The 20,000-nt window shown below is 41.1% G+C and overlaps 2 protein-coding genes across 2 annotated transcripts in view; both read left to right on the forward strand.

The window, feature by feature from the left end:
* Positions 1 to 20,000, forward strand: part of LOC123755369 (protein turtle homolog B) — a 100,458-nt gene that overhangs the window by 27,951 nt on the left and 52,507 nt on the right. The gene's annotated exons all lie outside the window — the stretch shown is intronic.
* LOC138366735 (uncharacterized) lies at positions 2,979 to 3,938 on the forward strand. The gene is made up of 2 exons (XM_069328011.1): positions 2,979 to 3,024; positions 3,457 to 3,938. The coding sequence occupies exons 1-2, from the start codon at positions 2,979 to 2,981 to the stop codon at positions 3,936 to 3,938; spliced, it is 528 nt and encodes a 175-aa protein (XP_069184112.1).

Consider the following 20,000-nt stretch of genomic DNA (forward strand, 5'->3'; position numbering starts at 1 on the left):
ATACGTTGCAATATATGCAATAAATCCATCTGCATCAGAAGCAATATTCAAATTATCAACAACATTTTATTAGTAACCAAATACATTAATTTTTCCACTAAAATCATCATTGCTAATTTTCACTTTGAATAATTCAGAAGCAAATTTTTACCTCACAAATATATATAAATATGTATACTTCAAACTGGATGCAATATGGTTATTAAATATACTAGCATGTTGCTATGTTGCATAATTCCATCGTGAACTTTTTAATTAACTGTTACATAACGTAAATCAGTTGAGAATTGTGAGGGGTCATTGGCTGTACCATCTGTACAGCTGTACCATTGTGCCAGCTCAGTACTACCTGTTATAGAATGCCAGTGCTCCTGTACATGCTGTCCTTGGGGATCGCACCCTGCGTATCCCTTACAGGTTGCCTTTGGGACGAAATCTTGGGTATCGTACAGAAGCTGTTGTCGAGTATGGCACTTGGGGTCTCCTACTGTTCCTCTTATCAATGCTGATCTGATTAATCATTATTATTTTATCTCACTAGCCAATGGGATCCAGCAATGCTTGCAGTTAGATTCACTGGCGTTGGAATCGGTTTGGCAATGTGATAGTTTTGCTTGTATTCTATTTCTCAAGAATTACTGCTAGTGAGTGCCTTGCAGAGATCTTGGGGGGTTAGAAATAGCCTATGCTACTCTATCCCTTTGAGATGTATTTCTTTCTTGTCTCAATAAACATACTTGAACTTGCAGAGATCTTACGAAGGGTGCTTAAAAGATTGAATCGGGATTCACGATGACAAGCTCGTTGAAGAAGTCAATTAGTGGGATGTTGTTAACCCTGTTCATCCTCCCGTAACGATTGTAAGAACATCAGCGGGAATAGCTCAGTAGTAGAGAAATTGGCCTCAGTAATGCAGGTGCCAGTTTTCACTTTTGACAAAGCTCACATACGTGTGTGAGCTCCTCATGCTAGGGATTTCCTCTTAGCTGTCCCTCAGGCCCTTATTGGTACCGTCGTTCATCAACAAACTCAGATGGATTTGACCAGTGTTAATATGTATATATTTTGGCAGTAAATATTCATCTTGAGAAACCCGTATTAGTAAAGTAATAATGGGGATATTAGTAAAACAATAAGAACACATTGGTCTTGGATTCACTTTTTGTGCATTAACAAAATTGCCAAGTTTTTCTTCATTTATAAGCAGAAGTTTAAGCGTAATTTGTAATTAACACATTTTTTTCTCCAAAAGGCAGTCTATCAAAATTTTAGACCTTAATTATAATGTGTTAATCTTGATTTTGTTACACTCGTAAGCCTATAGTCTCCCTTCTCTTCTATGATCTCTTGATAATTTCTTGGTTTCATTGCATCCCCCTATGATATATTTAAGTTTGGTTCCCATAACTGTAATGCTATGAAGATGCATCTTCTATTATTATTCATGTAGTTCTCCCGATTTATTCGTTGTAATATCTGCATTCGTGTCCATTTCTAGTGTTTTGTTCATTTTTGCTGAAGTGTGCACCAGTGGAGGATGATATTGTGTGGGATGATAAAATACTGGTGGGGGTCAACAGTACTTGTCATTTGTGTATTGTATCTTGCTCAATTGCGGTCATTAGTGGAAGGGACCTGATTTGTGTTCGTTTGCCATTCTGTGAATGAATGTGTGGATAATGTATATCTGATGGTGTTCATTGAAGATACATGTTTGTGTTGGTTGGATGTGCAGATATGTTGGCTATTTTTGTTTAATATGTGTGTTTAATGCACGTGCTTTCGTTAGTGGATATACATATATTTGCGCACGTTTTATGTTTTCGTGCATGTACGTTTGTGAGTGTGTATGTGTGTGTATATGCGTAAAAAATCTCGATCCATCATGTGTCATTAACCCGTTCAGAACTCCAGTTGCCAGATTCACCTGTGTAAGCAACTTGACAACTGAAACAGTCACGCCAATTATTTCATTCTCGAGTGCTGGATGTTCTTGCATATATATATGTATGTATATATATATATATATATATATATATATATATATATATATATATATATATATATATATATATATATATATATATATATATATATATATATATATATATATATATATATATATATATATAATATACGTGCTTTGGTGTTAAGTGATTTTTTTTTTTTTTTAGGGGGGGGGAAGAATAGAGAAATAGTCAAGATAATTAATTTTATTGGATGTGAATAGTTCTTGATTAGTTTAGATATATTGAGAAGGAGAGCCGTTGGCGTAGTGGTGGTTTGCTGAGGAGGATAATTGGTCAAGAAGACTGCATGAAACAACAGGAAAACCTGGAGAAAGAGTCGTCTAAGAAGTGGCTAATGAGATTAATTAAAGCGACAGCAGACTAACGAAGCTGCGTGACTAGGGAAAGATTAGACTGGAAATAAGATACCACCTGAGGTGGAGTTCCTTGATGCAGTACGAGTCTCGCTCTGGGGAGGAGGTGGATGCAGCTTTGGGGTCATTTTAATGTGAAGGGACGACAACGTTTCGGTCCGTCCTGGACCATTCTCAAGTCGATTGTGATTCTCAAGTTCTCAAGCCACAATTGACTTGAGAATGGTCCAGGACGGACCGAAACGTCGTCGTCCGTTCACCTTCTAGTGTGTGGTCTGGTCAACATAATTTAGCCATGTTTTTGTGACTCATCGCCTGCACACATACTTTAAGTCTGTGGTTGTTACATATGCGGCGCAGTCACCCGTCTGGGGGCGACCAGCACCCAACTTTGTACTTCATCTGATATTTGGATGATATGAAAACCCTTTCGGATCAGCCCCGTCCTACTGAGGTTCCCCAGCGTCAAGAAACTGAAGTGCCCTTTATCCTAATCTACCAGAGGACCCACAACAGAAAACGGGAGAGTATGTCCATTTCGCGAGCCGCTACCATTTTCTAGTACGACAATTCGTGGCCTTTCGTTTACGTCAAAATGCGACGTTCTATTAGGAGCAAAGGCTGGTCAGACTGCCATATCAGTCAGTGGTTAAGCTGGGGAGATTTTCTGAAGCATCTGAATGAACTGCGTGGTGAAATACAAACATTTATGGAATAGAAATTCAAGGATTTGCATGAACTCGAAAATAATTTATTCAACAAGAACTAATTGAACTACATTGTGATTATGTTTTCGAATGAAAAGTTTTCGAGTGCTGATGTTATCACATTTTATCAATATCTATAGGATTATGTCCTCCACGTTTGAAAGCGTGTGTGTGTGTGTTTGTGTATTTATATATATATATATATATATATATATATATATATATATATATATATATATATATATATATATATATATATATATATATATATATATATATATATATATATATATATATATATATATATATATATATATATGTAGCAAGATATGTATGAACGTAATTATTTCGTTACGTTATTATTAGTCTGTCTAATTACTCAACCACCTAATTATATTTCCAACCCGCGTACACGCCTCCCTCTTCCCTCGGGAGTGCCTGTAACTGTCAGTGCCTCCACCCAGCAGTGCCTCCACCCAGCAGTGCCTCCACTTAGCAGTGCCTCCACCCAGCAGTGCCTCCACCCAGCAGTGCCTCCACTTAGCAGTGCCTCCACCCAGCAGTGCCTCCACCCAGCAGTGCCTCCACCCAGCAGTGTCTCCACCCAACAGTGTCTCCACCCAACAGTGTCTCCACCCAGCAGTGTCATCACCCAGCAGTGCCTCCACCCAGCAGTGTCATCACCCAGCAGTGCCTCCACCCAGCAGTGCCTCCACCCAGCAGTGCCTCCACCCAGCAGTGCCTCCACCCAGCAGTGCCTCCACCCAGCAGTGCCTCCACCCCAGCAGTGCCTCCACCCAGCAGTGCCTTCCCAGTCCCCCCATATAAGAACCATTTCATACTTCTGAACAATAAAGAAGTTCATGCTCCTGTTCATGCTCCAGTACAAGTCCTGTTGTCGGGACAGGAAGCCTTTTATTAGTTTTACCAAGGTAACCACCCCGTTCACCCTTAGCCAACTGCTGACCCTTTACCAGGATGCCGCCCACAACAGTTCCCTAACTCCCGAGGGCATATTAACTGCTAGGCGAGGCAATCCGTGAAAAGAAACGTGCCTGATCGTTTCCATCCTGGCCGGGGACCTGGCTCGGGCTCCTTCGAGGTGTGGGCTTTTCACGTAGACTGCTGTGTTATGTAATGAGTTTGGATAATGCTCTATTCTAAGAGTTATTCTAAGACTTTGATAGATTCTTGGTCTTTTTAAAGTCTTCAAACTTGGGGATAATTGCTTCCTGGAGTCTAATTACCTAAGTGTACTTACCTAAGTGTAATCACCTGTACATACTTATGTACGTGTAATCACCTGTACGTACTTATGTACGTGTAATTACCTACGTGTAATCTCCTAAATGTAGTTACAGGATGAGAGCTACGCTCGTGGTGTCCCATCTTCACAGCTTAAATTTTTTTTTCAATACAGGGTTCGACCTCTGGGCTCTGAGGCCTCGGAGGACGCTCCCACATCTGGACTACTGCCACTCCTAGCCTAGTTAATCTAGCTAGGCCTAGTTCAACTAGCCTGCATCAGTCTTTCTGACCACTTGCAGTGGGATTACTTGCTAGTGATACGGGTCTGTTGTTTCATGGTTTTCCATTTCCCGTTTCTGGTAGACTGGTACCACGTTACTCCTTTTTTCAAGTCAGGAAGGTCTCCCGCTTTTAGAGAACGGGGAGGGGACTTTTCAGGAGAAAGCGCCAAGCTATTACGCCAATATAGCACTTGGAAGGGGTTAGGATAAGGATTTGGGATGGGATAGAGGAAAGGGAATGGTGCCCAACCACTTGGACGGTCGGGGATTGAACGCCGACCTGCATGAAGCGAGATCTTACCTACCAGCCTACGTATTTTAAAAAATACTAAAGTACTTGATGAAATTAGTGTCTTAAATCCTTCCTTCGTGGTCTGCCATTGTCACACAGTGTGTGTATGTGTGTGTGTGTGTGTGTGTGTGTGTGTGTGTGTGTGTGTGTGTGTGTGTGTGTGTATGTGTGTGTGTGTGTGTGTGTGTGTGTGTGTGTGTGTGTGTGTGTGTGTGTGTGTGTGTGTGTGTGTGTGTGTGTGTGTGTGTGTGTGTATGTGTGTGTGTACTCACCTATATGTACTCACCTATATGTGCTTGCAGGATCGAGCATTGGCTCTTGGATCCCGCCTTTCTAGCTATCGGTTGTTTACAGCAATGACTCCTGTCCCATTTCCCTATCATACCTAGTTTTAAAAGTATGAATAGTATTTGCTTCCACAACCTGTTCCCCAAGTGCATTCCATTTTTCTACTACTCTCACGCTAAAAGAAAACTTCCTAACATCTCTGTGACTCATCTGAGTTTCCAGTTTCCACCCATGTCCCCTCGTTCTGTTATTATTACGTGTGAACATTTCATCTATTTCCACTTTGTCAATTCCCCTGAGTATTTTATATGTCCCTATCATATCTCCTCTCTCCCTTCTTTTCTCTAGTGTCGTAAGGTTCAGTTCCTTCAGCCGCTCTTCATATCCCATCCCTCGTAGCTCTGGGACAAGCCTCGTCGCAAACCTCTGAACCTTCTCCAATTTCTTTATGTGTTTCTTCAGGTGGGGGCTCCATGATGGCGCGGCATACTCTAAGACGGGTCTCACGTAGGCAGTGTAAAGCGCCCTAAAAGCTTCCTCATTTAGGTTTCTGAATGAAGTTCTAATTTTCGCCAGTGTAGAGTACGCTGCTGTCGTTATCCTATTTATATGTGCCTCAGGAGTTAGATTAGGTGTCACATCCACTCCCAGGTCTCTTTCTCGAATCGTTACAGGTAGGCTGTTCCCCTTCATTGTGTACTGTCCCTTTGGTCTCCTGTCACCTGATCCCATTTCCATAACTTTACATTTACTGGTGTTAAACTCCAGTAGCCATTTCCCTGACCATCTCTGCAGCCTGTTTAAGTCCTCTTGGAGGATCCTACAATCCTCGTCTGTCACAACTCTTCTCATTAATTTTGCGTCATCTGCAAACATTGACATGTATGATTCCACTCCTGTAAACATATCATTTACGTAAATTAGAAAGAGGATTGGTCCCAGCACCGATCCTTGAGGTACTCCACTTGTTACTGTTCGCCAGTCCGACTTTTCGCCCCTTACCATTACCCTCTGGCTCCTTCCTGTTAGGTAGTTCTTCACCCATACTAGGGCCTTTCCGCTTACTCCTGCCTGCCTCTCAAGTTTGTATAGCAGTCTCATGTGCGGTACCGTATCAAAGGCCTTTTGGCAGTCAAGAAATATGCAGTCTGCCCAGCCTTCTCTGTCCTGCCTTATCCTTGTTACTTTATCATAGAATTCTAAAAGGTTTGTTAGGCATGATTTCCCTGTCCAGAACCCATGTTGGTGCTTGTTTACAAACCCAATGCTCTCCAGGTGCTCAACAAGTCTTAGCCTAATTATTCTTTCAAGTATTTTGCAGGGGATGCTTGTCAGTGATACGGGTCTGTAGTTAAGTGCCTCCTCCCTATCACCCTTTTTGGGTCATTGTGTGTGTGTGTGTGTGTGTGTGTGTGTGTGTGTGTGTGTGTGTGTGTGTGTGTGTGTGTGTGTGTGTGTGTGTGTATTTACTATTTGCATTTAGTATTTGTATCTGCAGAATAGAGATATTAGCTCCTAGACCCCGCCTTTCTAACCAATTTATTTTTCCTCTATTATGTCTACTACATATATTTCTCTCTAACACATGCGCACACATCCACAGAAAGCAGACCGTAGCAGCTGTCTAACTCCCAGGTACCTATTTATTGCTAGGTAACAGGGGGCATCAGGGTGAAAGGAACTCTGCCCATTTGTTTCTGCCATCACCGGGGATCGACCCCGGACCCTAGGATTACGAGTCCTAAGCTCTGTCCACTCAGCCATAGGATGTGTGTGTGTGTGTGTGTGTGTGTGTGTGTGTGTGTGTGTGTGTGTGTGTGTGTGTGTGTGTGTGTGTGCGTTTTGCTGTCGTTGTAGCAATATGAATTTGACACCATCCAACACTTTCCATTGTGAGTGTAGCGAGTCATTGCCGTGAAATGTAAGGTTCTATATCAGTTTTTCACATAGGTTTGTGAGCATAGTGGTATATTTCCATGATATGAGGGTCTCTACACCGCGCATCAATTCATTTGTAGAGTGTAGTGAGTTGTTGCTATCACGTGAGGGTTTAAATATTTTTCCTTTCTTGCTTTGGGTGTGTTGGATTGTTAGCATGAACTGAAGGGATCTCTACCCCACTTATTAATCCTCTCTGTGAGTGTTACAGATAATCACCGTGGCGTGAGGCCCCTACACAACTCATTAATTTCCTTTTATATCAAATGAGTTATAGCCCAGGCAATTAAGAGAAGCTACCTCACCACTCACCAATTCCCTTTGTGTGTCTTGAGGTATATCTCTTGCTTGGAGAGGGACCATTACCCCATGATTACTGCCTGAGGGGGAGACAAGAGCTGTAAGGGGGGTTCTTCCGTCAGTTCTAGAGGTCGCTGAAGGGTTCTTCAGTCCCAGAACTCGGTGAGGTGTTCTTCATTCCCAGAACTCGCTGAAGGGTTCTTCAGTCAGTTCCTGAACTCGCTGAGGGGTTCTTCAGTCGCAGCACTCGGTGAGGGGTTCTTCAGTCAGTTCCAGAACTCGCTGAGGGGTTCTTCAGTCGCAGAACTCGGTGAGGGGTTCTTCGGTCAGTTCCAGAACTCGCTGAGGGGTTCTTCAGTCGCAGAACTCGGTGAGGGGTTCTTCAGTCAGTTCCAGAACTCGCTGAGGGGTTCTTCAGTCGCAGAACTCGGTGAGGGGTTCTTCGGTCAGTTCCAGAACTCGCTGAGGGGTTCTTCAGTCGCAGAACTCGGTGAGGGGTTCTTCAGTCAGTTCCAGAACTCGTTGAGGGGTTCTTCAGCTAGTTCCTGAATCCGCTGAAGGAGTTCTTTAGCCAGTTCCAGACTCCCTGAAGGAGTTCTTCAGCAAATTCCAGAACTCGCTGAGGGGGGGGGCCTTCAGCCAGTTCCAGAACTCCTAACTGGATAGTGTTAAAGACCCAACCCATACATCTGAAAATATAGAAAAGTACGACATTTCGGTCCATTGTGGACCATTGACCAAGTCGTCCTGGAATGTTTTGGTCCAGAACAGACCGAAACGTCGAGGTCACTGCCTTTATTTACAGATGTGAGGGTTGAGCTTCTAATTTCCAGCTCCGATATCATGACTGCTGTTTGTATGTAGATGGTATGATATCTTGCTGGATGATGTTATCTTACTGAATGGTAGCCCGGCTGGTGTTTTCTGACACCACTTAATGTCTGCTCTGGAAGTGTTTATATATCTGAAATCGCACACAAGGGGTCGAGGGAAACATGTTTTGATTATGTTTTTTTCCGGTCAATACAACTGCACTTCATGATGACTGTAAGATTAAAGTAATGACTCTGAGCCTTTACAATGTGATAAAAATGTAAAAGGGATCTAAATGAAATATTCAGACTTGTTTAAAGTAAAAAACAGAGATGGCGTTCGGACATTTGAACTTTGATCGCGAAATTTGCGTGCTCAAGGCGATTGGTAATATTACTTGGAATAAATATGTTAACGTTTTCTTTTTAGTTACTTGTCCTAAGTTAACTTCAATATTTGTAAATTTACTTAAAAAAAATTTGCTGGTTAGCATTTTTAAAATGCTACGTTTAAAATTTATTTAGCATTTTAAAAATGCTAAATAAAAATGCTTTTATTTAGCATTTTTTAAAATGCTAAATAAAAAATTACACTATTTTAGTGTAATTTTTTTAATACTTTCTTGTTTCAAACTAAGAGTAGGGTTTCATAATGACTGTCGTCTACGGGCTCACCATAGCCCGTGCTACCTGGAACTTTTTGTTCCAGGTAGCGAATCTTTAACAACAATGGCTGTCAAATGACGTACCTAGTGAAACTGCAAGGAAGAGCTGTTATCCTATTTCAGGTGATCTGAAACCTGCTCCTAGAGACTCATTTATTTCATGAGAATGTTCTTTGAAACTAGCTATCGTATAGGGAACTATTATCTAAGGAACCTGGTGAAACTGCAAGTAAAAGTTGTTATCCTACCTCAGCTCAGTTGAAACTTATTCCTAGAGACCCATTTATTTCATGAACCTACTATATGCATCAATAGGAATTGCCTTTATTCATTAACAACATTAGGTAACAATCATATAAGGAACCAAATGAGCCTATAGCCAACTTTTTGCCACAGCCTTCATGTGATCAGTGTAGCTGATATATCATGTATCTTGTAGCTGATATCTCATGTATCTTGTAGCTGATATCTCATGTATCTTGTAGCTGATATCTCATGTATCTTGTAGCTGATATCTCATGTATCTTGTAGCTGATATCTCATGTATCTTGTAGCTGATATCTCATGTATCTTGTAGCTGATATCTCATGTATCTTGTAGCTGATATCTCACGTATCTTGTAGCTGATATCTCATGTATCTTGTAGCTGATATCTCATGTATCTTGTAGGTGATATCTCATGTATCTTGTAGCTGATATCTCATGTTCGCTCTTGTTGAGCGAACAAGTTCCAAATGTGAGTCAGACTAGCAGTGAACAAAGTCTATAGTGCTACGGGTGGCAACTACTGGTAGTCCGCGGAGTTGGGCCACGTGCGGAACTTTGATAATGTTGGCCTTGCACATAACAGTAAGACCATCCAACGTCCCGACGGTGTTGCAGGCTCTGATGTTTAGGCCGTTCCTACCAGGCTTGGTCAAGACTAGAGATAAGCCTTCTTGCCCGTCTCTACACTTTGTCCAACAGTCTGATGAATGATGGGGGGACAGACGACCCAGGAAAGGGTACTTTTTCAGTTTATTAGGAATATAAACAACTAAATGGGGGTGATAGCCGGTGGTAACTGTATCTGTCTCTAGTTCTGTCTCTCTCTGTCTCTGTCTCGTCTCTCTCTCTCTCTCTCTCTCTCTCTCTCTCTCTCTCTCTCTCTCTCTCTCTCTCTCTCTCTCTCTCTCTCTCTCTCTCTCTCTCTCTCTCTCTTTTTACCAAAACATTACTTTAGTTATTGTTACTATCATGCATCATTGTACGAACTATGGGTTTACCTTAGTGTGTGATGAACAGCTGAAAAAAATCTATTGAAAAACTCTATGGAAACTCAAACTCACATTTTACTTCATACGAGTCGTTGCACGTCGAAATAGGAGCCAAAACCCCACCAAAAAACAAAAAAACATTCTCTTTAAAAGATATAGATGGAGATAAATGAATATAGATGGAGATATATGGATATAGCTGAAGTATAACAAAATAACTCACTGACATGGACACCATTATCCAGTAGTCCAAGTAAGATAAATTACATCCAGATATATATAAAAAATTGATAAAAGGATACGAGAAGAGGAGAAGGAGGAATGAGGATAATGCAAGGGGATGACAGAGAGCAAGAACTGGATGATAAATAGAGCACGGACCTTAATAATTTAATTTCTCGTGAGGAAAACTGGTCAACGACCACACCACCACCCAAAAATTCTCTGCTGAAACAGCAATAAATTCGGTGAGGGGAGGGTATTATCACGGCACCACGCGCCCACTTTTGAAGGGGGGATTTATGAGGCCGACGGTGCCCAAGTTGGGGTTTTGTCCGTGGTAGATGATGGTGTCCAAATTTAGGGTTCAGTTCGTGGTAGATGATGGTGTCCAAATTTAGGGTTCAGTTCGTGGTAGATGATGGTGTCCAAATTTAGGGTTCAGTTCGTGGTAGATGATGGTGTCCAAATTTGGGGTTCTGTCCGTGGTAGATCATGGTGTCCAAATTTGGGGTTCAGTTCGTGGTAGATGATGGTGCCCAAATTTGGGGTTCTGTCCGTGGTAGATCATGGTGTCCAAATTTGGGGTTCAGTTCGTGGTAGATGATGGTGTCCAAATTTAGGGTTCAGTTCGTGGTAGATGATGGTGCCCAAATTTGGGGTTCTGTCCGTGGTAGATCATGGTGTCCAAATTTGGGGTTCTGTCCGTGGTAGAAGATGGTGTCCAAATTGAGGGTTCAGTTCGTGGTAGATGATGGTGTCCAAATTTGGGGTTCAGTCCGTGGTAATTGATTGTCCAAGTTTGAATTTCGGTCCGTGGAAGGTTCTGCCTGTAATGCCCTTCTGTCTTCAAATTTTTTGTTAAATTTCTCAAAAGTTTTTCTACATTTGAAAATATATTCAGTCTTAGTCCCTCGGAAGATTATTATTTTAAATTATGAACAATAATAGTTCAACAACGAAACTATATCGTAAACCCTTCTTGTCACATTAACCCAGCTCAACACCTAATTCTTTGTTTTCCGTCCATTTGGTACACCCTTACCCCATTCATTGCTATATTACTGTTACCCCAGAGTGTGTCAATCTTGTACAATGACCTTCCAAGAAGCCCAGTGTCAAATATACTGTCTTCAGTCTAGGACAATGCAGTCTATTCAGCTATCTTTTCCCCTGTCGAATTTGAGTGACCGTGGCATAGAAATTTCTCAAGCTTTTCAAGCTTGACATAATCATCTCTGCCGAACAAGGCGAAAATAACATTTACGGTAGGAAGTGAAGTCCAGGTCTTTATGCTCTCTGTAAAGGAAACAAATGAATGTTGTATTAGATATCTCATCCTCTCTTCTCCCTCTTCTTCCTCCTTCTTTTCCCTCCTTCTTCTTCTCTTGCTGCCTCTTCCTCCAATTCCTAGAAGCATCGCCTTCATTTCCCGCGCCTCTTCAACCTGTTTAAAGTAGCTCTCAGTAAGAAAACGACGGGAAAATATGGCAAAAAATGCTATATAGTCGTCAGGACTCGATGGCCTATAACGAAGGCCTGGGACTCCCTGCCTCTCACGGTGGTCTGGGACCCCTTGCCTCTCACGGTGGTCTGGGACCCCCCTGTCTCTCACGGTGGTCTGGGACCCCCCTGCCTCTCACGGTGGTCTGGGACCCCCTGCCTCTCACGGTAGCCTGGGACCCCCTGCCTCTCACGGTGGTCTGGGACTCCCTGCCTCTCACGGTGGTCTGGGACTCCCTGCCTTTCACGGTGCTCTGGGATTCCCTGCCTTTCACGGTGGTCTGGGACTCCCTGCCTCTCACGGTGGTTTGGGACTCCCTGCCTTTCACGGTGCTCTGGGACTCCCTGCCTCTCACGGTGGTCTGGGACTCCCTGCCTCTCACGGTGGTCTGTGACCCCCTGCCTCTCATGGTAGCCTGGGACTCCCCTGCCTCTCACGGTAGCCTGGGACCCCCGTGCCTCCCACGGTAGCCTGGGACTCCCTGCCTCTCACGGTAGTCTAGGACCCCCTGCCTCCCACGGTAGCCTGGGACCCCCTGCCTCTCACGGTAGTCTGGGACACCCCTGCCTCTCACGGTGCTCTGGGACCCCCCCCCCCGCCTCTCACGGTAGTCTGAGACATCCCTGCCTCTCACGGTGCTCTGGGACCCCCCTCCTGCCTCTCACGGTAGTCTGGGACTCCTTGCCTCTCACGGTAGTCTAGGACCCCCCTGCCTCTCGCGGTAGTCTAGGACCCCCTGCCTCTCACGGTAGTCTTGGACCCCCTGCCTCTCACGGTGGGACCCCCCTACCTCTCACAGTAGCCTGGGACTCCCTGCCTCTCACGGTAGTCCTTGAAAGTCCCGCTGCTTCTCAATGTAGCCCCACGTCTTAAGTGCCTCTCTGCCAGACACCAGAAGCAGGCAAGAAGTTGGACAGAAACAGCTATAAACTCTTTAAGAGAATTGGTAAGAAATTTGCGAGACACTTTCGTTTATTACAACACTTGAAGCTCCCCTTCTCCTGCCAAGCCGGTCACACTTTAACAACCATTAACATGACAACTCTCTTGTAAACAAGAGACACTTAACAGTAAGATGAATGACTGAAATTCCCTCTGGTGCTGTAACACTGTGATTGTCTTCATCTCTATACATGACAAAACATTATATATATATATATATATATATATATATATATATATATATATATATATATATATATATATATATATATATATATATATATATATATATATATATATATATATATGTCGTACCTAGTAGCCAGAACGCACTTCTCAGCGTACTATGCAAGGCCCGATTTGCCTAATAAGCCAAGTTTTCATGAATTAATTTTTTTTCGACTACCTAACCTACCTAACCTAACCTAACCTAACTTTTTCGGGTACCTAACCTATAAAGATAGGTTAGGTTAGGTTAGGTAGGGTTGGTTAGGTTCGGTCATATATCTACGTTAATTTTAACTCCAATAAAAAAAATTGAGCTCATACATAATGAAATGGGTAGCTTTATCATTTCATAAGAAAAAAATTAGAGAAAATATATTAATTCAAGAAAACTTGGCTTATTAGGCAAATCGGGCCTTGCATAGTAGGCCGATAAGTGCGTTCTGGCTACTAGGTACGACATATATATATATATATATATATATATATATATATATATATATATATGTCGTACCTAGTAGCCAGAACGCACTTCTCAGCCTACTATGCAAGGCCCGATTTGCCTAATAAGCCAAGTTTTCATGAATTATTTGTTTTTCGACTACCTAATCTACCTAACCTAACCTAACTTAACTTTTTCGGCTACCTAATTTAATCTAACCTATAAAGATACGTTAGGTTAGGTTAGGTAGGGTTGGTTAGGTTCGGTCATATATCTACGTTAATTTTAACTCCAATAAAAAAAAATGACGTCATACATAATGAAATGGGTAGCTTTATCATTTCATAAGAAAAAAATTTGAGAAAAGATATTAATTCAAGAAAACTTGGCTTATTACGCAAATCAGGCCTTGCATAATAGGCTGAGAAGTACGTTCTGGCTACTAAGTACGACATATATATATATATATATATATATATATATATATATATATGTATATATATATATATATATATATATATATATATATATATATATATATATATATATATATATATATATATATATATATATATATGCAATTGACGATCACAAAACACTGATCATTTTATGCGGAAAATCCACAGAGAAATATGAAATGAGGTGAACGTTTCGGCTTTGTTAAAGCCTTTGTCAACACCAGACTGACTAAGGAGAAGGGAGAAGGGGGAGGATATATAGGCCGACACCTGACCAACCCATCCCTAGGGTTGGTCAGGTGTAATTAACCAAAATCAGGTATAGCTTAGCTTAAAATGGTCAAAGAGGATTAAGCGGTCAGAGAATAAGGATGAAAGATTAAAGAAAAGCCTCATGAACACACAATATATGAATATACAATTATAATGAGACATTGTAAGCCTCTCTATCAGAGTTGTTTCTTAAACTGTTGTGCAATAGTCAGTCTGGTGTTGACAAAGGCTTTAACAAAGCCGAAACGTTCACCTCATTTCATATTTCTCTGTGGATTTTCCGCATATATATATATATATATATATATATATATATATATATATATATATATATATATATATATATATATATATATATATATATATATGCAAGGTTATACAGTTACATATCTGATTTTATACAAAAAATGAACATTAAGAGGAATATATATATATATATATATATATATATATATATATATATATATATATATATATATATATATATATATATATATATATATATATATATATATATATATATATATATATATATATATATATATAGTGTGTGTGTGTGTGTGTGTGTGTGTGTGTGTGTTTTTAAATGATGTAAATTCTCAATGTAATTAAAACTGTATTGAATGAAATGATGTTGCAATAAAGTTTATGTTCCCGTAAAATTAACCTCCAACATGCCTCCCTCTATACGAAATTAAAAATACCATCTTCCAAAAAATTGGAAATCAAATCATGAAAATGTTACATGACTCTCTCAATATCTCAAAATGTATAAAGGTTATATATATTTTATGTCTGTCTCTCTCTCTCTCTCTCTCTCTCTCTCTCTCTCTCTCTCTCTCTCTCTCTCTCTCTCTCTCTCTCTCTCTCTCTCTCTCTCTCTCTCTCTCTCTCTCTCTCTCTCTCTCTCTCTCTCTCTCTGATGTTGTGGTAAGTGATGTCTTGGTTATTCAATGTTGTGATATTGTAATGCTGTAGTTTGATGTGCTGTGATTAGTTTGCAATTGTTTCTGGGGTGATCATTCCTTTAGCTAGTGCTGTGGTGGATCTGTGGTTAGCTTTGTGGATGATGGTGTGGAGCTGTGATGCTGTGATGCTGTGAATCATGCTGTGATGTGGCTGTGATTCTGGGTCCTTTCTCTCGTTCCCTTTCTCTCTCGCTGATTCCCAATGATAATTTTTATATATATCTTAGAGGGGGATTACAGAAATGCATAATTACATAATTGTAATTGTCTGTTTTGTGAAAACAACGTAAATTAGGGGAACAGAGACACTAGGGGACGGCTGTGAGCGACCAGATGATGTCAGATTAGATATAGTGGACCAGATGAAGTGGAAAGATTACAGTAAACGAGATATGGCGAAGGAGGCTGTGTGTGTGTGTCCAAAATCAAAGGTTGTAGGGAATCAATCAATCTTCGGCTATCCAGAGAATCTATCGAAACTGATGCTCCTACAGGAGAAGACATTCACAGAAATCAGTGCCCTGTACTTGCAACCGTTCCGACAGGCTCGAACGCAGGTCTATCCGGATTAAGAACATAAGCTTTCCGACTAGAACTAGAAGACTCGAACTTCAGAAGTCTGAAGACATAGGTAAAGCTGAGGACAATCAGGTAAGGTATGTGGGAGATGTAAATAGGAAAATAGGAGGTGGGTAAACTCTGTTGGCAGAAAAGTGGAAAATAAGCTGGAGGAGGAACAGAAAAAGGGAAGTAAGCTTAGGAGGAACAGAGAAGGGGAAAAAACTTTAAGAGGAACAGAATTGGTAATTAGTACATAGGAATTACGGGAACGATTGAAGGATTATTGGACCTATACGAGGCAGCTCCTATTTATATCTACACAAACATATTTATATATATATATATATATATATATATATATATATATATATATATATATATATATATATATATATATATATATATATATATATAACTGAAAACTCACACCCCAGAAGTGACTCGAACCCATACTCCCACAACTGGTATGTACAGGGACGCCTTAATCCGCTTGACCATCACGACCGGACATAAGGAAGTGATAGCCGAGGCTATATGAACCACTTCCCCGCCGGCACTCGGATGGTAATCTTGGGCATAGCATTTTATCAAATCACCTCATTCTTTGGGGCACACGTGAGGAACACAAATGCAAACAAGCCTGAATGGTCCCCAGGACTATATACAACTGAAAACTCACACCCCAGAAGTGACTCGAACCCATACTCCCACAACTGGTATGTACAGGGACGCCTTAATCCGCTTGACCATCACGACCGGACATAAGGAAGTGATAGCCGAGGCTATATGAACCACTTCCCCGCCGGCACTCGGATGGTAATCTTGGGCATAGCATTTTATCAAATCACCTCACGGATTAAGGCGTCCCTGTACATACCAGTTGTGGGAGTATGGGTTCGAGTCACTTCTGGGGTGTGAGTTTTCAGTTGTATATAGTCCTGGGGACCATTCAGGCTTGTTTGCATTTGTGTTCCTCACGTGTGCCCCAAAGAATGAGGTGATTTGATAAAATGCTATGCCCAAGATTACCATCCGAGTGCCGGCGGGGAAGTGGTTCATATAGCCTCGGCTATCACTTCCTTATGTCCGGTCGTGATGGTCAAGCGGATTAAGGCGTCCCTGTACATACCAGTTGTGGGAGTATGGGTTCGAGTCACTTCTGGGGTGTGAGTTTTCAGTTGTATATAGTCCTGGGGACCATTCAGGCTTGTTTGCATTTGTGTTCCTCACGTGTGCCCCAAAGAATGAGGTGATTTGATAAAATGCTATGCCCAAGATTACCATCCGAGTGCCGGCGGGGAAGTGGTTCATATAGCCTCGGCTATCACTTCCTTATGTCCGGTCGTGATGGTCAAGCGGATTAAGGCGTCCCTGTACATACCAGTTGTGGGAGTATGGGTTCGAGTCACTTCTGGGGTGTGAGTTTTCAGTTGTATATAGTCCTGGGGACCATTCAGGCTTGTTTGCATATATATATATATATATATATATATATATGCACAAAAAATAAAAAAAGGAAGGGGGTGGTAGGAGAAAAGCACACAGAAACTGCATTGGAGGGGATCTAAACATTCCCTCTAATGCGTTATGCGTGGTTTCCTCCGAGGCTATGGGTCCCCCTTCTTCCAGCTAGAGGTGGTACTCCCTTCCTATATATATATATATATATATATATATATATATATATATATATATATCTAACTCACGCTTTAAACAATCACATGACATACTTTGTTGGCGAATAACTTGATACACATCAACAATCCTATTTCCAAACCGGTATTTACTCAGGCCTTGACTAAATCTAAACTTATCTAATGTATATGCATTGTTTCGTGTTCTATTAAACGTTGGTATATTTATTACCTTATTAATATCTCCCTTGTTATACCCCCTACATCCTTTTGTACACTTCAATTGTCACCCCAAACTCCTCGCCTTTTTAATGAATGTAAATTAATCAATCACAATCTCTCTCAACCTTCTTAATCTCTCTCTTCACATGGAAGGTTTCCCAATTCCTGGAGTCAAACTTGTTATCCTTCGCTGAACTTCCTCAAGGCAATTGATGTTTATTGCATGGCGTGACGGCCAAAATATAACTGCATAATCTTAATGGAGCCTAAGAAGAGCAAGATGTAGCTGAGAGATAATATTAATTCATTTATATTAATTGTTTATGATTAATTAATTAATAATAATTCGCTTGGGGGATCATTCAAGCTTTACCATATATATATATATATATATATATATATATATATATATATATATATATATATATATATATATATATATATATATATATATATATATATATATATATATATATATATATATATATATATATATATATATATATATATATATATATATATATATATATATATATAATCAGTTATACTATGTTTTCTTTGATATAACCATGCTATCATCCAACTTTAGATAGCACCCCGAGTACCGTGAGCTTCTATCATTCTAATCAGTCCTTTGTGAAGCACAGTATCAAAAGCCTTGCTATGTCACAGTTCTCTTCACTATCATATGCTGGAGTAGAATGAAAGCACATATGTCAAACTTGAGTAGCCCTTAGTACAAACATGTTGTTAATGTTCTTGATATATATATATATTCGTGAATGATGGAAACGCATGGCTTTTGCAATTATAAATTAAAGTAATTTTCCCCACAATAGATGTTAAGCTAATTGATTGATAGTTCGACGCCAGTCATCTATCTAGCTTATTAAAAATCGGCATCACATTAGCCACAGACAAAGCGTATTGGTTTTAGAGGAACAGAAGAGGTAGGTAAGGTAGTGTGTAGGTAAGATGGGATGTAGGTAAGATGGAGTGAAGGTAAGCTGGGATGTAGGTAAAATGGGGTGTAGGTAAGATGGGGTGTAGGTAAGATGGGGTGTAGGTAAGGTATTGTGTAGGTAAGATGGGGTGTAGGTAAGGTAGTGTGCAGATAAGATGGGGTGTAGGTAAGATGGGGTGTAGGTAAGATGGGGTGTAGGTAAGATGAGGTGTAGGTAAGATGGGGTGTAGGTAAGATGGGGTGTAGGTAAGATGGGGTGTAGGTAAGATGGGGTGTAGGTAAGGTAGTGTGTAGGTGAGCTGGAGTGTAGGCAAGATGGGGTGTAGGTAAGTTGCTGTGTAAGTAGGCTAGTGTGTCGTAGGAAGTAAGGGATGAGGGAAAAGCCTTCATAGAATCACAAAGGGGAAATGAGGATCAGAGAACAAAGTGGGCAAAGCGATTACATAGACACATAAGAGGTAAACTGGGTCACTGACCTTAATTGGCTTGTTCTGTGGCCCTTTGGTGGCCCAAGGTGGAGTGTTTGGGGGATGAAGGAGGAGGCTGGGATGATCAAGGGTGCCTGTGGATGCTGAGGAATGCCTGCAGCATCCTCAAAAACCTCTTCCATAACAATAATACAAAATAGAATACAGAGGAATAGTGAGGAACAACAGAACACACTCACTATCTTCTTGCAAGAAAATAGTGAGACAGCAACACTACAAAACAATGAAGGAAGAGTGAAGGAAGCAAACGGTCAAGACTTCGACGAGAGTAATAAAGACTGAAGGAACCAATCAGCGAAGACTTCGGACGACAATAATGAGGACTGAAGGGGAGCAAACAACGAAGACCTGGACGACGACCCTTCAGCGGGGAATCGAAGGCTGACAAGCCTGTCGGGGGAGGATGTCGGGGGAGGATGTCGGGGGAGGATGTCGGGGGAGGGGGAAGGTATTGACGTGTTTGTGTCTGAGTCCAGCGTCACCAACGCCCTCCCCATCAACTCTAATTTACAATTTGCTACTCCTCTCGTTATTGTGTGTGTGTGGGGCCTCGGTTAACGCTCTTCTGAATGCCTCGTTATCAGACATATGAGGCGAGGTATGAGGTGTGAGGCACTAGTAGTATTATGAGTGAAGACAGGCATGTTCATAGGAGTTCTAAACATTTTGAAAGGAGAATAATTATTATCACATTAGATGTAAACATTATTGTAAATAGTTAGATGGCACTGATATTCTAGATGTGGTTATCCATGCTGTGGTTATCCATGCTGTGGTTATCCATGCTGGGGTTATCCAAGTTGTGGTCATACCAGCTGTGGTCATGCCAGTTTATTTATGAGAGCAGCAAGTACAAGTGAGAAAGAAACAGACCAAACAGAAGCACAGAGAATGACGTAAGGAGAAAGAGGAATAACACAGTGAAAGGAA

This window comes from Procambarus clarkii, chromosome 20, assembly GCF_040958095.1.
Source record: "Procambarus clarkii isolate CNS0578487 chromosome 20, FALCON_Pclarkii_2.0, whole genome shotgun sequence".
Taxonomy (NCBI): Eukaryota; Metazoa; Arthropoda; class Malacostraca; order Decapoda; family Cambaridae; genus Procambarus; species Procambarus clarkii.

What these genes read in the sequence shown, in the direction of transcription:
- LOC138366735 (XM_069328011.1), top strand. Translation starts at nt 2,979, where the DNA reads ATGCGACGTTCTATTAGGAGCAAAGGCTGGTCAGACTGCCATATCA. An exon ending in CTGGTCAGACTGCCATATCA is followed by an intron (nt 3,025 to 3,456) that starts GTCAGTGGTTAA and finishes CGTTATTATTAG; the next exon opens with TCTGTCTAATTACTCAACCA.